Source organism: Grampus griseus (assembly GCF_964374135.1).
Source record: "Grampus griseus genome assembly, chromosome: 7".
NCBI classification, from domain to species: Eukaryota; Metazoa; Chordata; class Mammalia; order Artiodactyla; family Delphinidae; genus Grampus; species Grampus griseus.
This window is the reverse complement of record NC_139001.1, coordinates 100,615,784-100,637,743: the sequence shown is the minus strand read 5'-3', so window position 1 is coordinate 100,637,743 and position 21,960 is coordinate 100,615,784. Positions and strand designations below refer to the sequence as shown.

Here is a 21,960-nt window from a genome sequence, read left to right as displayed (position 1 = left end):
AACCCAGGAGTCCAAATGGGACACTGCCACCACTAGTAAAAGGATTAAACATGTAATAAGAGGATACGTTACACTTTGAGAATGTTCTTGAATAATATATGAAACGGAACGAATACTTTTAAAAGGACAAAACACAAATTAAGAGATACAAACATCCAGTTACAAAATAAATGAGTCACAGGTGTAAAATGTACAGTGTGGGGAATATAGTCAGAAATTATGCATTATCTTGGTATGGTGACATATCGTAACTAGACTTAGCTTGGTGATCATTTTGAAATGTATAGAAATATCAAATCACTATGCTGTGTAACAGGAACTAACGTAGTGCCATAGAGGTGGGGAGTGGGGGAACTGGATGAAGGCAGTCAAAAGGTAGAAACTTCTAGTTATAGGATAAATAAGTACTAGGGGTGTAATGTACAACACAATAAATATAATTAATACTGCTGTATGTTGTATATGAACATTGTTAAAAGAGTAAATCTTGAGTCCTCATCACAAGGAAAACAATGTTTTTCTATTTCTTTAATGTTATATCTATATGAGATAATGGCTGTTCACTGAACTTATTCTGATAATCATTTCATGATGTATGTAAGTCAAATCATTACGCTGTACATCTTAAACTTATACAGTGCTGTATGTCAATTTTATCTCAATAAAACTGGAAGAAAAACAGAAAGTACTAAAACTGACTCCAGAAGAAATGGAAAAATCGTAATAGTCCTGTATTGATTAAATACATTTAAACATTAATTAAATTTTTTCTAACAAAGAAAGCAATAACCCCAGATACTTTACAATCTAACTCCAATTCTAAGCAAGCTTTTCCCAACAATTAAAAAAAGAACATAATTCCTCAGCAAATTTTATGAGTTTAACACAATTTGATACTGAAATAAAACAAGTACATTAAGAAAAATCACAAGACCTACTGAGTCTTAAAGCTAACAACATTCTTTTTTTTTTTTTTTTTTTTGCGGTACGCGGGCCTCTCACTGTTGTGGCCTCTCCCATTGCGGAGCACAGGCTCCGGATGCGCAGGCTCAGCGGCCATGGCTCACGGGCCCAGCCGCTCTGCGGCATGTGGGATCTTCCCGGACCGGGGCACGAACCCGTGTTCCCTGCATCGGCAGGCGGACTCTCAACCACTGCGCCACCAGGGAAGCCCCTAACAACATTCTTTTATATGCTAAGAAAGCCACCTTCTGAGTTATAACTTAGTCAAAGATATGCATATTTTTTTAAATCGAAATGGAATATTTTTCCATTTAAAATATATCTAGTTATGTTTTTGTTTGTTTATATCCTATGTCAGTTTATCCTATATTTAGATTGCCAGAGTAAATTGCCTGAGACTCAGCAGTCCCCTAATACAATGCTACAGACCCTAATACAATGATAAACATAAGATTTTTGAAATTCTAAACCTGAAGGCTCCAGTTTTATTTCCCCATGTTTCTAGACGAACATCTATATTTTCTAGTTTATATGGAGGACTCACTGAGATCTGTGCCCAGGCTTCCTCTCAGTGCTGTCAACTGTCACCTCCTTATGTGAGCCTTAATTTTAGTCAATTACTTTATTTCATGTTCTCCAAACAGGCTGTCCTCACTGACACTGCATTTACATGAAACTCTTCTCCTTGTCTTCTACTTGCTGAATGATTCTCAACATCCAGTTCATGTTTCACTGTCTTCATAATGCATTTTACAACTTTCCAAATCTTTGCTAAACTTCCATATTCATAAATGTTTGCATAGCTCCTTTGGTCTTTTATACTCATTTATGTGTATACAAGTACAGCCCTGAAATACATAAGCTCTAAGTCCTTTGTAAATTATTACGTATATTAGGACCACGAAAGGGTAAAATGTTCTCTACGATATGCATCTTTTGCTGTGGTAAGAAACACATAATGTAAAATTTACCATCTTAACCACTTTTAAGTGCTCAGTCATGTCAAGTGTATTCATATTAATCTGAAATGCTACCCCCATTAAAAAAACAACTTTCCTTTTTCCTCCCTCCAGCCTTGGCAACCACCATGAACTTGACTACTCTAGATATTTTATGTAAGTTGAATAAAACAGTATTTGTCCCTCTGTAACTGGCTCACTTCACCAAGCACATGTCTTCAAGTTTCATCCATGCTGCAGCATCTGATAAGACTTTACTATATGCACTTGTTGATGCATCTATAGCATTTTCATTTCTTTGGAATGATCACTTTCTTAGATATTTTCATTTTTTCACTAATATCTTTACTGCTAGTGGTGGGCTTTTATTTATTTATTTGTTTGTACTTATGTGAGAGGAGCATTATTCACAAAATATTTTTATTGAACTCTTAAATATTACTGACACTGACTGAATTAAATATAGCAAAAACATGATGCACTGCAGATTGAAGTGGGGGGAGAATGGTAGTGATGCATGTTGTTTTATATTTTACTATGTGTTAAGTAGATTTTCATGGACCCACTTGTCAGTGTACACCACTAAAGTTTGTGCCCCAGTAAAAGTACCAGTTACTTGCTGTCATGAGTCTTTGGGTTCATTATGAATAGTAGAACGTATTTCGTTTAAATCAATGAAGGCCAAGAATTTGCTTTGTCTCTAAACTAAAATAGTACAAAATCTCTTTCCTGTCATCTTAGTATCTTTATAATGTCTGGCCCAGTGATATGTATAAACTAGGTGCTCAATAAATATCTATATGGGGTTTAATTTCTTACTGTGAAGATGATATTGAACTTGACATAAAAATTATTGCTATAAGAAGTAAATATCCTCAGGGAACGATACTCAATATCTTCTAAATAACCATAATGGAAAAGAATATGAAAAAGAATACATATATATATATATGAATAACTGAATCACTTGGCTGTACACCAGAAACTAATACCACATTGTAAATCAACTATACTTTAATAAAAAAATTTTAAAAGGAAGTAAATATCATACAGTAAGCACAGAAGACATAATTATGCATTCCAGTCACCTTTTTTTTTTTTTTTTTTTTGCTGTACGCGGGCCTCTCACTGTTGTGGCCTCTCCCGTTGCGGAGCACAGGCTCCGGACGCGCAGGCCCAGCGGCCATGGCTCACGGGCCTAGCCGCTCCGCGGCACGTGGGATCCTCCCAGACCGGGGCACGAACGCGTGTACCCTGCATCGGCAGGCGGACTCTCAACCACTGCGCCACCAGGGAAGCCCCCAGTCACCTTTTAGTTTCTAAGCCATGTTGTCTTCCCCAAGGCTGTGGTGCTCGTTCCTTCTTTGGAGAAATTGCTCCCTCAATAGAGCTGCATGACTGACTCCTTCCTGTTATTTAGGTATCAGCCTAAATATCACTTAAATCAGAGGGGCCTTACTTGACCACTCAATTTAATAACATTGGCCCTTCCTGTAATTATCTTTTATCCGTCAAGTTTATCTTGGTTTGTTTTCCTTATAAGATTTAATACCAGATGAAACTATGTTTTTCATTTATCCATTTACTTTCTCCTTCTCCTCTTTAGAAGATAATCTTCCTGAAAATGATTCCTTTTTTTTGTCCTATTGTTGCTCTATTTCTAACACCATGCATCAATTAAAGATACTCAGTAAACAATTGCCAGATTAATAAATAACTGAATTTATATAATATTAATTACAATATTATATTTTAAAGGATAATACAGAGAAATTATAGTAAGATGAAGAAAGTAGTTATGCAAGTACATATACAAACACATAATGTACACACACATATTTCTACTATTTACCTTTCCAAAAATGCTTAATCTTCTGGAGTCAATGTATGGCTGTTTCAGTAAAAATCTGAAATGAAAAAAGAAAAAATTATAGCTATGACTTCTTGAGTTAAATGAACCATAGAAATCCATTCTTAGCAACAAGAAAAACAACAAAACAGAACAAAGCAGAGGTCAAACGAGACTGCTTTAGTGGTTGCAGCTCTATTCATGTAGAAGGGTCCTGTTTACCAAAATCTTGCTACTCAGAGTGGTGGTGCAGTAGTTTGGGTATCACACCTGTTAGCTTGTTACAAATGCAGAGTCTTGGGCCCATTACCAGCCTACTGAATCAACATCTGTATTTTAACAATATCCTAGCTAATGTCTGTATACTGTTTTAAAGAACCTACTAGTTTTCTCAGGTCACTTTTTCATGCCAATGTGGGAAAGGTATCTGTGAAAGTTCAAGAACTGTAATTAACTGGGACAATAATAGACATTGTGGATTATTGTAAATAAATAATATAGTAGTTTAATTAAGGTCTCTCCCATTTTCATAAGTCCAAAGTGGATTCTAATTCCAGAGGGGGAAGTATGATAATTCTTTTGTCACTGAGAGTGAAAGATACTTGAAAAAATACAATAGTCTTTATGATTAACTTAGAAAATTGTTTAATCATTAAAATATAAATCTCTTAGCATTTACTAATGCTAAGTATTCTATATCACATATCTAGTTTCTCATTACAGGAAAAACGATAAGAAAATGTACATTCACTTACTTCACTGCTGCTATTTGGTCCTTTATTTCCACTGAGCCTAACCTTCGATGAATCTCCTGCAAAATTTTCAGGCCCTGGAATCCACTTCCTCTGCCATCAAACCGTGCTGTGATGACGTTACCCGTGCCAACAAGTACTGAATCCCAGTCAAAATGGAACTTATCTGTAACCAGCTGGCCTCCTGGCTCTTCATCCCTGCAAATATCAACACATTTGACCAAAACAAGAACAACTGACAACGTGGTCGAAATTTATTGGTTAATAATTATGGAAAAGACCCATGTTGGCTATTAAAATTTCTCTTAATTCTTGATATTAAACCTGAAAATATAAACGTCATTTTCCTTTGTAAATTTTCAAATGAAAACCTCTTTGAATGAAATGAAAATATGAAACAGAATTTAAAACTGTTTATGAGAAATTATTTAACCCATTTTAAAAAGAGAAAAATAAAGAAAAAAGCACACACTTTCCTAGGCATAAGAATGATCATCAAGTTGACATACAGGCCCCACTTTACTGGATTTCTTACAGACAGTGTGTTTTAGAAATGTTTTGCAGATGGTATACAAGGGCCAAAGGGTCTGACAGAGAGAGGAATCAGTCATGGAAGCTTAATAATAATTTAACAAGAAATGTACGATCCTAAAGCACGTCAGATTCAAAAAGAAATACTGCATTAATATTTCCTGAATTGTTTTTTGTGAAGTAATTCTCACTGAGAAGAATTTAAGCGAACAGTGAGGAAAAATTCTTTTTTATCACTAAATTTGACAGCAAGAAAAGGAAGCAGACACGCATATGTTTGAAAAATCTGAAAGCTAAAAGTAAAGATGGAAACACAAATTATAAATCATGAACATTCTGTCCAGAGGGAAAAGGTGATACAATTTTAAAATGTCACACTACTATGGTATTTATAATTTATTTTCCAGAATATAGAACAGGTAAAAAAGCAGACTCTCATAAAATCACACAGATGCTCTAGGTCCAAACCTAGGTACAGTTCAAAAACACAGTGGTCCACGTGATAGATTTTAAGAGTAACAAAACATCTAACTCTCTGAAAAGATCTCCATTTATAGTTGGGCTGCATACTAGAAATCTTCACCCTACTCACTCTCCTGTGAAGACACCAAACTTGCCTTCAAGTTTATGCAAATGTGTTGCTTTGAAGCATTAAAATATACCAATACACATATTAATCATCATTAACAAGTTTTAGGTTATCAGATTTGCTAAAGGAAATAACTTCTGGGCAGCAAATAGAACTGAGCAGATACAGAGGTTGTGTGGGACCAATGAGTTGGGTAAAGAAGGAGGTAGGGAATAGGGCAAAATGTTAGACAACTAAAATTTACTGAATGCTGTTATGGAACGAATTGTGTCTCTCAAAATCCATATGTTGAATCTCCAACGTCCACTGTCTCAGAATCTGATTGTATTTGGAGATAGTGCCTTTACAGTAGTGATTAAGTTGAAATGAGGCTATTAGAGTGAACCTTAATCCAATCCAACCTGCGTCCTTGCAAGAGGAAATGAGGACAACAGAGAGACCCTAGGGGTGTGCATGCACAGAGAAAAGAACATGGGAAGAGGCAGCAAGAGGGCAACGATCTGCAAGCCAAGGAGAGGTCTCAGAAGAAATAAAGCCTGCTGACATCTAGCTCTTGGATGTTGAGCCTCTAGAACGGTGAGAAAATAAATTTCTGTTGTTTAAAATACCTAGTATGTGTTATTTTGCTATGTCAGCCCTAATAAACTGATACAAAGGCCTTCTATGATCTAAGCACTTAAGATCCTTTATCTTATTTACTATACACCAACAAAAGTTACTTAACCTTTCTGGGGAGGAAGTTGCCTGTCGCATGGCTTATTGCATGGCTTATTGCATTCCAATGTATTATTATTCCTACACTGTAAATAAAGAAATTGTGCCACGGAAGGGTTTTAATAATGACCTACTCCATGCCTTCCTAAATCACACATTTAATGGTGATCCTGTGATTCCAAATATAGAACTGTTTTGTCCTTCCACAGTGTTTGCCACCTTTATCTCTTTCTTTAATTTAATTTTTAATTTATTTTAGGTTTTGCAATTTACCTCTTGATCAGATTATTAGGAATTGTTACTACACATTGCCATGTGCTTTTGCCTAGAATTCCAATTGCCTAGTTCAGAGTGAAGTCTGAAATGGCTATTTTTTCCACATTCCCAGATGATACTGATGTAACTTGTGTACCATTTGAGAAAGAGCATGAATCACCGTGCGTGGCACACTTTCTGGTGCCTGGAGAACATAGAGAATGCTTGTTGAACTAGACAGTTTCAGGGAAAGTAGACTCCAGTGAAGTTTAAAATGGAAGGACCTTAAAAAGCTTAATAAATCCTGTACTTTGAAGCTTGGGGATTTATTGCAAATATTAGAAAACAGAATATGATTCACAGGGGACAAGATACAGCATTAACTTCAACATTTAAGCTGAGTAAAAATATGACAGTTTAAGTCCCAATTTCACTCTGAACATAGATAGGGAAGATACTAAAACACTAAGACTCAGTTTCCTTATCCTTAATAATGGTAAAATACTGTCTTGTTTTCCTCAAAGTGTTTTGTAAGCATTAAATGGCATCATGTATTTGAAAATACTTTGTGAAATATAGTAAGCAATATAAGATTATTATTAGATTTACTGAACAATAGAAACTGTTACTATTACTCTTTTGTTTGAAGTCACTTTTACTTATACTGAGCATATTTCCTTATAGTTCAAAATGGAAAACTGTATAAAAGATTTTGGCCAGGAATTAAATTGAGAAATATCTATGGATCAAGATATTATACCATGCAGTAGGAGCTGTTATACCAAGGGGACTTCCATTTTCTAGATGGTCAAAGATACCAAAGGTTCATAAGAAAATTAAAAAGTGCAATCAACAGATCCTTTGGAGCAATTATCAGCGTGTTGTTAGTTACTAAGGCAAGAGAGCCTAGAAATAAACTCATGCACCTATAGTCAATTCATCTTCAACAAAGTAGGCAAGAATATACAGTTGAGAAAGGACAGTCTTTTCGACATGTGGTGTTGGGAAAGCTTGACAGCTACATGTAAAACAATGAAATTTAGAATATTCCCTCATACCATATACAAAAATAAACCCGAAACTGTTTAAAGATCTAAATGTAAGAAATGACACCATAAAACTCCTGGAAGAGAACATAAGCGAAACACGCTTTGACATAAATCATACAAATATTTTCTTAGATCAGTCTCTCAAGGCAAAAGAAATAAAAGCAAAAATAAACAAATGGGACTTAATCAAGCTTAAAAGCTTCTCCACAGCAAAGGAAACCTTTAACAAAATGAAAAGATAACCTACTGAGTGAGAGAAAATATTTGCAAACAATGCGACCGACAAGGGGTTAATATCCAAAATATACAAACAGCTCAAAAAACCAAACCAAAACAACCCAATTAAAAAAATGGGCAAAAGACCTAACTATACATTTTTTCCAAAGAAGACACACAGATTCTAACAGGCCACATGAAAAGATGCTCAACATCACTAATTATTAGAGAAATTCAAATCAAAACCACAATGAGGTATCACCACACACCAATCAGAATGGCCATCATCAAAAAATCTACAAACAATAAATGCTGGAGAGGGTGTGAAGAAAGGAGAACCCTTGTACACTGTTGGTGGGAATGTAAATTGGTGCAACCACTATGGAAAATAGTATACAGGTCCCTTAAAAAACTAAAAATAGAACTACCATATCATCCAGCAATCCCACTCCTGGGCATATATCCAAAGGAAACCATAATACCAAAAGATACACGCACCCCAATTTTCATAGCAGCATTATTTACAATAGCCAAGGCATGGAAGCCACCCAAGTGCCCATCAGCAGTTGATTGGCTTAAGAAGGTGTGGTTTGTATATAGGATGCAATATTACTGAGCCATAAAAAAGAGTGAAATATTGCCATTTGCAGCAACGTGGATGGACCTAGAAAATAGTATGCTTAGCGAAGTAAGTTAGACAAAGACAAACCCTATGTGATATCACTTATATTTGGAATCTAAAAAAAAATACAAATAAATCTATATATGAAACAGAAATAGACTCACAGACATAGAAAACAAACTTATGATTACTAAAGGGGAGAGAGAGGGAGGGACAAATTAGAAGTATGGGATTAACAGATAGAAACTACCATACATAAAATAGATGAGCAACCTGGAATTACTGTATAGCACAGGGAATTATACCCAATATCTTACAATAACTTAAATGATACATAATCGGCAAAAAACTTGAGTCGCTATGCTGTATACCTGAAACTAACACAATACTGTAAATCAATTATACTTCAATAAAAAAAGAAAAGAAAAAATATAGTTTAAAATAAGGGACATTTTTCAAACTTATGATTAATAGGTGATTGTAGATTTTTCAAAGCAAAAACTCAATTCCTTACTCATGCTCGCAATACCCAGGAAAAATATACAATTTCATTCATTTGCTCTGCTTCACCTGCTTTCAGTGTTAGAACACAAAATGTTATAATCTATTATCAGCCAATAATTTTAACACATTTCTCTGTCTAGTTGGGTGTGTTGTTCTTTCTTTCTTGGTGCAGAATACAGGCATATCTATTTCAATATCAATTAGAACATGGATTATGATGGTAAGCACTGCCTGTATAAGAAACAAGCCAGAGACTTGCAGAAGCAAGGGGGAGATTTTTCACAGTGTTCACCAGAAATTTTTTTCAACAAATAAAGGCAAGAAAATATTACTTATTTGATGAAGTAGGAAACGATATATGGCTGTAGGGATGACCACAAGGAAGGTACTGTAAACCAAATCATCCGTCATATAATAAATGGGTATCACAACTCGTGTATGTATTGGCCATGCAGAATTGGTGAGCTCCCATTCATGTGCCTCCTCTGTTTTCCTCTGAGTGTCTGCCGCATCCTTTTTTTGATATGGTTTTGCTTTACTCTCTCTGTCTCAGAAATCTCTGGGGACATATAAAGAACAGTGTTTCAAGGTTGAGAATAGGGACACACAATTTTGTTGAAAGTTGTATGAAAAGAACAATTCCATGTGTTTTAAGCAGTGAAAAGGTCACAGCAATATGAAATGTGTCCACTTCCTAACACAGGCAGCAAAATCAACTTAAGACTAAACTTTTCTTAGAAGTTAAGGTCTTTGAGGGTAGAGTTCACATCTGTTTTAATACCTTGAACACTCAATGTCTCTGCGTGGATGAAGAGAACATGATATAAGCAAATAATGAAATAAAGAAAAAAGGCTGAGCAAAACACACAAAATTCAATAGACCTTTAAAATGACAAAACAAGCCACTTTATGACATAACAAAACATCATCTATTTCAAAAACTGAATTAAAGTGAAGAGATTTGTTCGGAGTACGTTTGGTCAGGTTCACAAAATGCTATATAAATTCATGAAAAGAGCTGGATTTACGTTCAGAAAGGATAGGTTTTGACTTTGTTATCAATATGCTGAGTTACTCTGGCAATTATATGCTCTTTTTATCTTCATTTATTGTTTTCATTATAGAATAATGTGTTGTAAATAGTTAAGATCACATAGAGTACATTTTTAAAAGCCTTTTCCTTACCACGAAAACTTTGGCTAGATAAACAAGGAAAATATTTACCAGTGAGAGAACTTTCCATGAGTGATCTATTGAATGGCAGAATGTTTCTTTTTCCTACAAGGCAGAATTTCAAAACCGCTATACAACAGCTGGGTATCTGTGTCTACTGGGTTGTGGAAGGAGGGGACAGAGAAAATTGCTTGTCATCTTGGTTCTTTGCTCTTTTTAGGCTTAGAATAGACCAACTTCAGCTGCATAAGTGCTAGATAAGAGCTAGACTCAGGGAGAGCTGTGTTGCAATTTTATTTTAGAGATAGTAAACTAAAAAAGAGTGTGGAAAGAAGGGTGACAGACAGAATGAAAGGCCAGATAAGGGAAAAGAAACTGATGCTGCAGAGAGCTGCGTCACAGTACATTCTTAAGGAAAATGAATTGTCAGCGCTTTTGATTTTGTTCTTTAGGAGAGAACTCATTTCACAATAGAACATGAGTTTGACATGAGTAGAGTGAAACGATATTTGTCTGGTCTTAACCTGAAATTTATAAAAATTTATATTCAGCGATGACTTAGTTATAACGTAAGTACATCTAAAAGCTAATGAAATCTATCCTGTTTCAAGCAATATATATCAATACATGCAGATACATACATTGGTCAAGGGCTTCTTGGCCAATTCCTTCTATTTCTCATTTTATTATCCATAGACTTCCCTCTCATGGAAGGATTGTCCTATATGCAGATTGGTGGAATGAGTTTTTTCATATATATACTACATCATATAAGAAATAACATTCTTTTTTTTCTGTCATAGAACAGGTTCTTGTTCACATCCTCATCTTCTTCCATTAGGAATATTATAATATAATATAACCTGCAAGTTTCTGATCCCTGGTTTGTTTACATATAATTTCTGGCTGAATTAATTTCCATGGAGTTACAACTAGGGAAGCGTTTGATATGGACAAGTTTATTTATGCCTCTAACCAGACCCCGTGGTCTACCTGATAATACATAGAAAGTTAGACTTATCAAACAAATTCTCAAGTTGTGTTATCCTCCATCACCTGTGTTTGTATACTTTCATTCATAGATCTTTCCCATGTTAAACATTTTAGAAAATATTGCCTATATTAATGACCTGAACCTTATAGTGATGTGAGATGTTATCATGAAAAGGGTACAGAATACGTTGGTAAAACCAAAATGAGTTGAGCCCAGGCCCAGTGGCTTTGACAAGTGCCTTCCCTTCCCTATGCCTAAGTTTGCTTTGGTGTGGAAGATGATAATAATAGTGTCTACCTAGTAGAGTTATGGTAAATATTAAATAAAATAATATATATATATAAACTGCTTAGCAAAGTGTCCAGTTTGTAGTTTGTTAAATATTAACCCAATGTTCTGGTCAATGCTATGGGACTTGACTGTTTCATCTTCCATTCCTCTCAAGGAAGCTGAGCTCCCAAACCTGGCCATCCCTAGGCAACTCTGCAGTGATAAGTCCTGAGCTTTTATATTATAAAAATCAAGTTTTTCTTATTTGGCTCAGTCCAAAGGACGAAAAATTCAGTTGCAGTAAAAGTGTTCTACTTTTCACAGTGGGTGGGTCTTTCAGTTAACTTAGAATGAATGAATATGTATGTATTTGGTTTTTTCTGTGTAACTGATTTCTTTCTACACATAGTCACATGTGATTATGCATCTGAGTGTAATTTGTATGTCTCTGTATGTGTAAATTCTTTCTTTTGATTCCACAGATATATACTTCTTCTGGAACCAGTAAAACAAGAGAATGTTACCCTCATATACCTTTCTGATTTATAGAACTTATGACATAGATATTAGGTCTTTTTATTTTTTTGAGGCATTATTTTTTTTTCAATAGTTTTCTTTATATTCAAGAAGCTGCTCAGACAATAAATTTAATATTTTTTCTTGATCAGAATTTGATCTCAAATTTGGGAGGGTATTTTGTGTTAATAAAACTGCATCTTTTCTCATCCATACCCTACTGCTCTTCTCACTTCTATTCTTTTCCTCCTTCGATTTTTAGTAGAATAGCCTTCCACACATCAGGGTCAATTTCTGTCTGCTAAAGGCATTCTTCCTTGTCTGGAAGGAAATTCAATTCTATTTTGCTCTTTGGTTTCTCTTGAATAGAAGCTAGAGATTGCTCCTTAGCATGATATAAAAACTGCATAAAACTATCATTAGAGCAATGAAAAAAAAACAGAATTCAGTTCTTTAAATCAAGTTATTTATATTGATATAGGAAGCCAAAGAATGAAGAGCTTATCGGAACACAGGTTGAAATGTTAAACAGCACGGATATTAATGAGCCAACTACAAAACCCCAAAATGGACTGTTAGTATTATCCACACAAAATTAACCTCGGGATAAACATCTTAGACAGCACATAAAATTATCAGAAGAGAACCAACAGAAAAAGGCCTCAGGGATGTCTTGTAGACAGAAATTGTGCAATAAAATGGAAGTTCCAATCTCCTAATCATCCCTACCGTCGAAGTCTTACTACATGAATTCTTATTTTTTGGCCAATTTCCATTTGGGATAATTTCTAACAGAGTGGTTGAGGACGTCGAAAGAGAAAGGGGTTTGTTGATCTTTATTTTCAGTTGCTGGGGATGGTTGTGTAATCATGGAGCTAGAAAGCCCTTCATCCACCCCCTGGCCTTTGAGACACTGACACCTAAATCACTCACAGTCAAAAGACAGTTTAGCACATTGTATAAACAGATCGACAGGAGACTCTACCTCATTCTTTCTGTGAATATAATTGTCATGTAAATCTTTTATGCAAAAGGTCTGTTTTAGATATTATAATGGAAAATATTCTACACGCTGGCTTAAGGAATATGGGTATATTCCAAAAGAAATAGAAGTATGTGTATATTAAAATAAGAAGCTGATGGCAATCTTCACAACAATCTCATATTTCTTCATTTTCCATTTTGCGTGTGTGTGTGTGTGTGTGTGCTGCACGGCTTGTGGGATCTTAGTGCCCCAACCATGGGTTGAACCCTGGGGCCAAGGCAGTGAAAGTGCCAAGTTCTAACCACTAGAGCACCAGAGAACTCCTTTCATTTTCTAAAGTAGAATACAATGCAGCATGAGAATGTTTTGAGTGTAACATTGAGGCATACAATACATAGGATGTATATCATGGATTGCGATGGATTTATAATATAGGGATGGATACTAATTATATACAAACTTTGAACCTTCATTTTATCATACACAGGGCATCATTCACCTTCAATAATACATGGTGGTTATACAATACATTTTCCCTAACTAGAATCCTTTAGCTGGATTCTAAATGTCAATTTATCAACTGAAAAATGTGGCTACATAAACACAGGTAACTTTAATCTTAGCTTACATTATTGTGTTAGTTAAACAGAAATAATAATAACTGTAGTGCTAACTATGAATAAGTAACATAATGTCACTGATGCACTCCTTCAGCTTGGGGCTTTGTTGGATTACCAAAGGAGAAAAACACCATGTTTAGTATCCTTAGTTTAACCTTTCAAAGACATGCCAAATTAGTAACATAGTTAATGTTTTCTTCTATCATAGATTTCAGAAAAAAATAAATAATTAAAACAGAAGAAAAGAATGATCTACTATAGTTATACCCTTACATTTATGACTTAATATGTGACCATCCAAACCAAAAAAAAAAAAAAACAGAATTAGGAAACATTTCTTATGAAAAGCACTCGGAAGCATATCTTTAAATATAGAATATACTTGTATGTTTCAAAAAGGTAATCAATTGACATTATTCATATGAAACCATATCACATCATTCATGTCATTCATATGAAACCATTAATATCTGAGACCCGTATTAAGAGAGGAAAAGAGCTAAAATGGTATAAATATGTAAGTCATAGAAGTGACTATATATTTTTATACTAGTATATGTACATAAATCTATCAATTTAAAAGAATAGTCAAGAGAATATTATGTCTTACATATTACATACACATTTTTGTAAATTTAGAATTTTTTTCCCTGTGACATTTTCTTAATACATCAACTTTGAGTGTGTACAGTTTTAAACAGTACTAAGAAATTAATACTGACATTAAGAGGCATTATCTATAAACTGTGAAAGAACAAGCTCTAATCTGTTAAAGAATAATATAAAAAGTAATGATCACCTTCCCTCCTTCCATTACCAAGATTAAATGCCACTGTCTTTTCTCTTCTTCATTTCCTGGGTATTACAGTGTGAGTACATTTTACATTCACTTAAATGAGCAACATGAACAAGAATGAGAAAAGTCAGAAACTTAAAATTTAAAGTTTGACCCCCCTTACATGGCAAAGCAGTAATGACTCACTGAGACAAGTACTAGCTATCTCTCTTGTCCATTTACATCTAGCAAATGTGTTATCTTTGTAAGAAACTGAGAGTGAAATGGGTATGTATTTGGCATGGACAAGTGGATAATCAAATAATGTTATAGAAATTTTGGAATATGTGTGTCTTTACTCTTGGGAAACAAAACAAACTTACTTCTAACAGTCTGATCTGCTCAAAAGTCTATGAATCCACATAGTAAGTGAAGAGAGTAAAGAGTTCCCATAAAGTGAACCCTCTGATTAGAATTTGGAATTTTATGAAATAGTGTGGATTGAGAATTTGATCTTTCACGTGGACTATCTAGGAACTTACTCATCGTTTTTTTAAATTAACTTTTTATTGGAGTATAGTTGCTTTACAATGTTGTGTTAGTTTCTGCTGTACAGCAAAGTGAATCAGCTATACGTATACGTACATCCCCTCTTTTTTGGATTTCCTTCCCATTTAAGTCACCACAGAGCATTGAGTAGAATTCCCTGTGCTATACAGTAGGTTCTCATTAGTTACCTATTTTATACATAGTAGTGTATATATCTCAATCCCAATCCCACAATTTGTCCTTTATAATCTTTATTTTACACCAAAGCATTAACACGGTACAGGTGGAAAATGTTACATTCTAGAGATTATCACAAACTGTTAAGTGGGAAGAACGAAAGGTTATATGAATTTGGTTTTAGAGAAGTCCCTATTGATTCTGGACAGCATTTTTGATAATCTTCCAATAATAATTATCATGCAATGCGATATGTAAGTAGAGTATTGTGTAATAGAAACAGCAGAGCTTTTTGATCTGAAAAATAAATTGAAAAAATCTTTGAGTTCAAACACTAATTTTGTCCTGCCCATGATCTTGGAGTTAATATCCATGCCATATTTTAGTCATAGCTTCCTTGTGTTAAACTGAGGAAAGTGATATTTACCTCACTTGGTCTCTGTAAGAATTAAAGATGGCATTTATATATCCTTAGCATGATGCCCCTTGTACAATAAACACTTAATAAACGGTAGCTATTATTAAATCCTATAATTTTAAGAAGATAATCTCAATAATCAAATGTAAGAGAGAAACAGTAAAAAGATAGCATGAAAACCAATCATTATTTAGCTTTATCCAGAAAGATTTTAAGAGAAATGAGAAACACCTCGTTTTTCTGAGAAAAACTAAACTGCAGAAAACTTGACTCATCCTAAAGGCTGATTTAACACATTATAAACTCTCACAATTTACTTCTCTTTTTTCTCTACTTTGATTTAACTCATTCCTGATGACTAACTCAGGGTTGATTAATTTCTTTGCTTATTCATTCATGTATTCCTTCATTCATATATTCACTCATTCATACATTCATTTATTCATTCATTCTATGAATATTTTATGAACATAAATAATGCTCTAAGCACTGTGTTAAGGTTAAACAATACAAAAAGGGTTGTTATCAGCAATGAGTTTATAGTTTAAAAGAAGAGACAGCAAAGTAAATATATGTAATCTGGTGTGGTTTCATGTTATAACAGAGGTGTGTATAGAATTATGTAAAAATACATCTCGAAGTCTTAATAGAAACTAAAGTTACTGGGAGACTGTGGAAAAAGACACAGAGAAATGATTGAGAAGCTGGTATTTCTTTTTTTTTTTTTTTTGCGGTACGCGGGCCTCTCACTGTTGTGGCCTCTCCCGTTGTGGAGCACAGGCTCCGGATGCGCAGGCTCAGCTGCCATGGCTCACGGGCCCAGCCGCTCTGTGGCACGTGGGATCTTCCCAGACCAGGGCACGAACCCGTGTCCCCTGCATCGGCAGGCAGACTCTCAACAACTGCGCCACCAGGGAAGCCCCTGGTATTTCATTTTTAAAACAGTTTTTAAAAATATCTAGAGCACTAAATGTCTCTTTAGAGGGTGGGTGGAGCCAGATGAAGATGGAGAGATATGTGGGAAACAGATGAAGACTTTTGTATGCTGTGTTAGGAAATGTGAACTTTTAATCAATTGGAGAACAATAATGAGAGAATTTTTCCCAGGAGAGCCACATTTTCAGATATGGATCTCACAAAGTTCACTCTAGCAGCAGAGTGGAAAAGAAACTGAAAGAGAGAGGATATAGCAATACATTACAGAAAAGGAAGTGTAGGTAGAGAGCAGAGTGACAGATTAGAATTGACTTGTCCAGTTATGCTCTATGCCTGGTGTGGGACTTGAAGAAGAGTGTGGGCTCTTGGAGGACTCCATTGGTTCAAAGGTCAAGACAAGACACTATGGTCCCAAGAACCTAATGTTATTCAACATTTTAAATAATATCCATATTGTTTTTTGAAAGGAAAATGTGTGTATGAAAAAAGTAGTGATGTTAACTTGACTGCTGGAGATGAGTAGCTGGATAATTTCGCTCACTATGAATGTACCAATTATACCCTGCTTTTTAACAGAATAACTATACAAAAAGAGCTGGCAAACAGCTTACTTCCATTAAGATGACCAAGTCCTAGGACTCTGATATGAATAACATTGACTAAATGATGAAAATATCTAGATAAAAATGAATAATGCTCTCCAGTTAAAATGGCTTAGTGGGAAACTGTAGTAAACTGTAGTAATAACCATATTCATCTGATTTCTGGCCATTGTCAATCTCTTCACTCAACACAAATTTGTGGAGCAACTCTGCAAAAACTAGTTGCTGTGAGGAAGACATAAATGAATAAGGCATTGTTTAATACATGGAATATATTACTATGTTAAAATAAAGATTTCTAACATTTCTATTTTCTTAAGATGCTGAAATATTCATAAGTCATTCTATAAATTGTTTCTCTAAATACTCACTTCTAGACCGTGGATTTTTCCTTCAGAAACATTGGTGCAAAATCTAGTGGGAGTCAGAAATTCCCTAAATAGTATATAAAAACATCCTATGAAATTGGAGTAAAGTGGGAAAAGTAGCAATATGATCAATATGATTCGAGATATATGGAAAGACTTTGAACAGAAGGCTGTCCCTGTAGGAGGAGGCATAGATTGGAGATTGTTATAGGATATAGATGGGCTGATGAAGAGGGTGAAAGAAAGCTTCAGGAAGATAAGACTTGATGGATGATCAAGAATTCATTAGGGGGGCTTCCCTGGTGGCGCAGTGGTTGAGAGTCCGCCTGCCGATGCAGGGGACACGGGTTCGTGCCCCGGTCCGGGAAGATCCCACATGCCGTGGAGTGGCTGGGCCCGTGAGCCATGACCAATGAGCCTGCGCGTCCGGAGCCTGTGCTCCGCAACGGGAGAGGCCACAGCAGTGAGAGGCCCGCATACTACAAAAAAAAAAAAAAAAAAGAATTCATTAGGATTTCAAGGAAGATGAATTCAGCAAGATGAGACTAAGTCATAAGGGCATGATAAAGGATGTTGCATTCTGGAAACTAATGTAATGTGTTGAACAGTCACTGCCTCTCTGCGTTACACCTGTGCCAAGGGTGGCGTGGATAAGTTGAACATGAAAGGGTATGAAATGGGAAGACATGATGATTCCTTGGTACTGAATGAAACTCAGCTTGATATGCTTGTCTTCAGGAACACAGTGAACAGAGAAAACACCTTTCATCTCTAATAACAGTATATCTGTTTAGATTGTTTCCTATCAGGCTCTAGGCCTTTAGATTTATATTAATTTATCAAATAAACATCTATAACTGTAGGCTCTCTCTCAAGTAATCTTCAGTCTTGCACTATTAAAAGAATTACAGATTAGTTAGTAAGTTTTCATAAGGTTCCACCATGTGTGCTAGGTATTGCGGAGATAACACAAATCTAAAAAAAGATTGCAGATTTCAAGATGCCATTTCAGCCATTAGCACAGCTTCTTGCACATAAAAGCAACACGGTAAATTTGTATTGTACTAAGTTACATATATAGGAGTAGAAAATAAGAATAACATAAGAAACAATAATTCAAGGAGATACATGCTGAAATGGATATAGATGGATATAGTATATATAGTATAGACTAGATGCATATAGAATAGGTATGAACGTGAATATAGACTACTGGGTTCTTAAGTACTCAATATAACGTTAAGGAGAAAGACTGGAGAAAGGACAATAGGAGTAAAAAAAGAAAAAGGGGTCATGACCCCACAGAGGCTACTGTAAGTTGAGGCCACTGAGAAACAGTTGTAGTGGCAATGCTTCTTAGATTTTCTATTACAGTAAAATATTTGGTTGCCATTGATTCACTTGTACTTTCAATATCATGAAATTAGGTTTGAGTTTCAGAAAACTCACAGAGAGGTCCTCAAAGGACCATTTCTTCTGAGGTTCCATAATGAAAATTTAGCAGAAAGATGATTCCTGATAGCCAGAGGCTACTTTCTTCAAGGCCAATCTTCCTTCACCTCCTCAGATTGCTGCAGCCAGTCTCCAACTCATGCATTCACTATAGAATTTCCTGGACGCGAACCCATCTCTATAGATGAAGAAGTGACTCACAGCCTGTCAGGTACTAGATGCACTGCACAGAATAGCAATAAAGTAGTGACAACAAAATCACTAAATCCTCTCTTAGCCTCATTTAGATATTAGTTTATTTACTATTCTTCACTGTCAAATTGTCCATTTAGGGAAAAAAAGACAATTATTTTCTTTTTTTGAGTGTGGAGTCCACTTATAACTGAACACAGTACTTAAGAAAAAAAATACCCTTAAATTATAAACCTTCTAAAAAACAGGTAAAAGACACTTTACACTTAAGCCATTCTGACCTATATGGGTTTCCAAGCATAAATATTTTAGGAATGATCATGTAGCTTAAAGCAATCAATCATTTTATAAATATAGAATCAAAAAAGAAAAAAATCCTGTTTGGCTTTGTAAGTCATATTCTGTGAAACTTCTGAGAATTTACCTCTAAAAATCAAGGAATTTGGATAAATTAAATTAATATTTAGTATAATCAGCATATAAAAACAAATGAAAACTAATGAATTAATACTTTTATTCTTCTTTTCAACAAAAAAGTGGCAAATTAAACTCTATAGGCCTAACTATATTATTTTATCTGCTTTAGTAATGTCTATTAAATAATTTTATGGATGCTAAAATATATTATTAAATGTTTATATTGATACTTTTAAACATTAAAATGACTACTACTTCTAATAATAACTATGTTTATGGTTACAATTTATTAAACACCAACTGCAAATGTTTATGCTCTTCTAGACACTATGGTGACATGTTTATATATATTAGTCCATGTTTTTGTCTTCAATTTATTTATAAGGAAACTGAAGCTTAGGAAAATTAAGCAATGTACTGGTAAATCTTTGAGCTGAGATTTGAACCCAGGCCTACCTGACTCCTAAGCCAGTACCTTTACTCTCCTCTCACGCCTCTAAAAAACACTTGACTATTCCTTTCTAATAAGAGAGTTGAGTGTTGTGCAATTCCTTATATTCTTCTTATGAACTAAAAATCACCCAGACCAAAGCACAAATCTGATGGCAGGACAAGCCAGTTGGCTTCTCTGACTCAAGGCTACCGAGAGAAAATGTGAACTCTTGTCTACTTTTTCCCCCAAAGTTTGACGCACTGTGGAGCCAGTGGATATGTGAATGGGAAGAACTGTCTACACATCCAACTGCATATGTAAGTCATGCTTCAAGGAAGGATGCCTTGTAGAGTTCCTTTCCCTGAGAAGCCTCATTTCTCAGTGAATAAAAAGAACAATCCCTTTTCCCAAAAAGAGATATGACTGAGAGAGAACACGAGGTTGAGAATTTTATTTTCAGTCTTTTCTCATTTTAGTGCCTGAGATATTTCCCCAATAAATCACACATACAGTTCAAATAGGAATTGAATACTCAGTCACAAAAATGAATGAAATAATGCCGTGTGCAACAACATGGATGGACCTAAAGATTATCATACTAAATGAAGTCAGACAGAGAAAGACAAATATCATACCCTATCACTTATACATGGAATCTTAAAAAATGATAAAAATGAACTTATTTACAAAACAGAAATAGACTCACAGACATAGAAAACAAACTTATGGTTACCAAAGGGGAAATGGGGGAGGACGGATAAATTAGGAGTTTGGGATAAACATATATACACTATGTATAAAATATATATATAATATATAAAATAGATTAAGTATATTTATAATAGATTAACTGAATCACTTTGCTGTATACCTGAAACATTGTAAATCAATTAAAATTTATTGTACTTCGATTAAAAAAAAAGCACTAAAGACAACTAAGTGAAAGAGAAGATACAGGAGAAGGAGTTAAGATAAGAAAAGAGCAAATAAGAACTTCCTCAGGAAGATACCAAGAAATTTCAGAGCCTCTGGCTATTAGGGACAAAGGAGAAAGGTCCTGGCATAAGAAACAAAGATAGCTCAAGGTATTAGAGTTAGGAATAAACACTGGAGTGAGTGAAAATATTAAGTATTGTATTTTCTGTATTATTTGGCTTATTAAAATGAAATGACAAATTGCTTCTATTTATCAAAAGATCTAAATCAATGCAATCTATATAAAAAAGAATGAATTATAATCACAATAATTATAAGACTCAAATGTGCTAGGCATTTTATATGTTATTTCATTTAATCTAAAAAGCAGCCTTAAAACATAGGCTGGATTATAATGCTCATTTTATATTTGGAAAAGCTGAACCTCACAAGAGGTTATGTAACTTGTTCAAGGACACACTGTTAGCAAATGACAAAACTGGAATTTGAAGCCAGGCAGTTGGATTCCGCAGACTGAATACTTACTGTCCACATTCAATAGTCATAACAAGTAATGTTATTTTCTATTCTACTCCTCCAAAAAGGGTCTGAACAATTGTAGACAATTTTAAGCACAGTCATAGCAATATGTTGGCTGTGTTCTTAATAAGGAAAATAACTAATAACTCTCAAGAATACAATTCTACATCAATATCAAGTTAGTTAACCAATAGATGTTAGAGGCCTCTGTGCCCAGTAGTATATAGTCACAATATAATCTCATAGAAAGTATGAATGAATTCAATTCCAAGTTGGAAAAACCTAAGAGTCAGGTTTTTCTGAGGGCAGGAGTGGCCTCCTGCTGACCTTAAATCCAGGAAGGAAAACTGGTAAGAGTAATATAAATATAACAAATTTTTTCAACAATGGAAATAAATGTTTCCTCAATGCTGCATCAAGGACTAATAGAAAACATAAGGCTTACCTGTGAAAACATGGATGTACTTTAAAAACATCATGCTAAGTGAAACAACCAGTCACAGAAGGGCAAATACTGCATGATTCCACTTACATGAGGCATCTAAAATAGTCAGATTCATAGAAGCAGAGAGTAGAATGGTGGTTGCCAGGGGCTGGAGGGAGGAGGGATGGGGAGTTGTTTTTC

General features: G+C 34.8%; 1 protein-coding gene across 5 annotated transcripts in view; it reads right to left on the bottom strand.

Annotated features, from left to right (window-relative positions):
- Positions 1-21,960, bottom strand: part of DPP10 (dipeptidyl peptidase like 10) — a gene marked incomplete at both ends in the record, with an annotated part of 1,290,793 nt that overhangs the window by 21,247 nt on the left and 1,247,586 nt on the right. For all 5 annotated transcript variants that reach the window (XM_082658735.1, XM_082658736.1, XM_082658734.1 and 2 more), the window contains 2 exons: positions 3,775-3,829; positions 4,527-4,721. In XM_082658735.1, the coding sequence (XP_082514861.1) occupies positions 3,775-3,829; positions 4,527-4,721 (250 nt within the window). The remainder of the gene's footprint in view (positions 1-3,774; positions 3,830-4,526; positions 4,722-21,960) is intronic.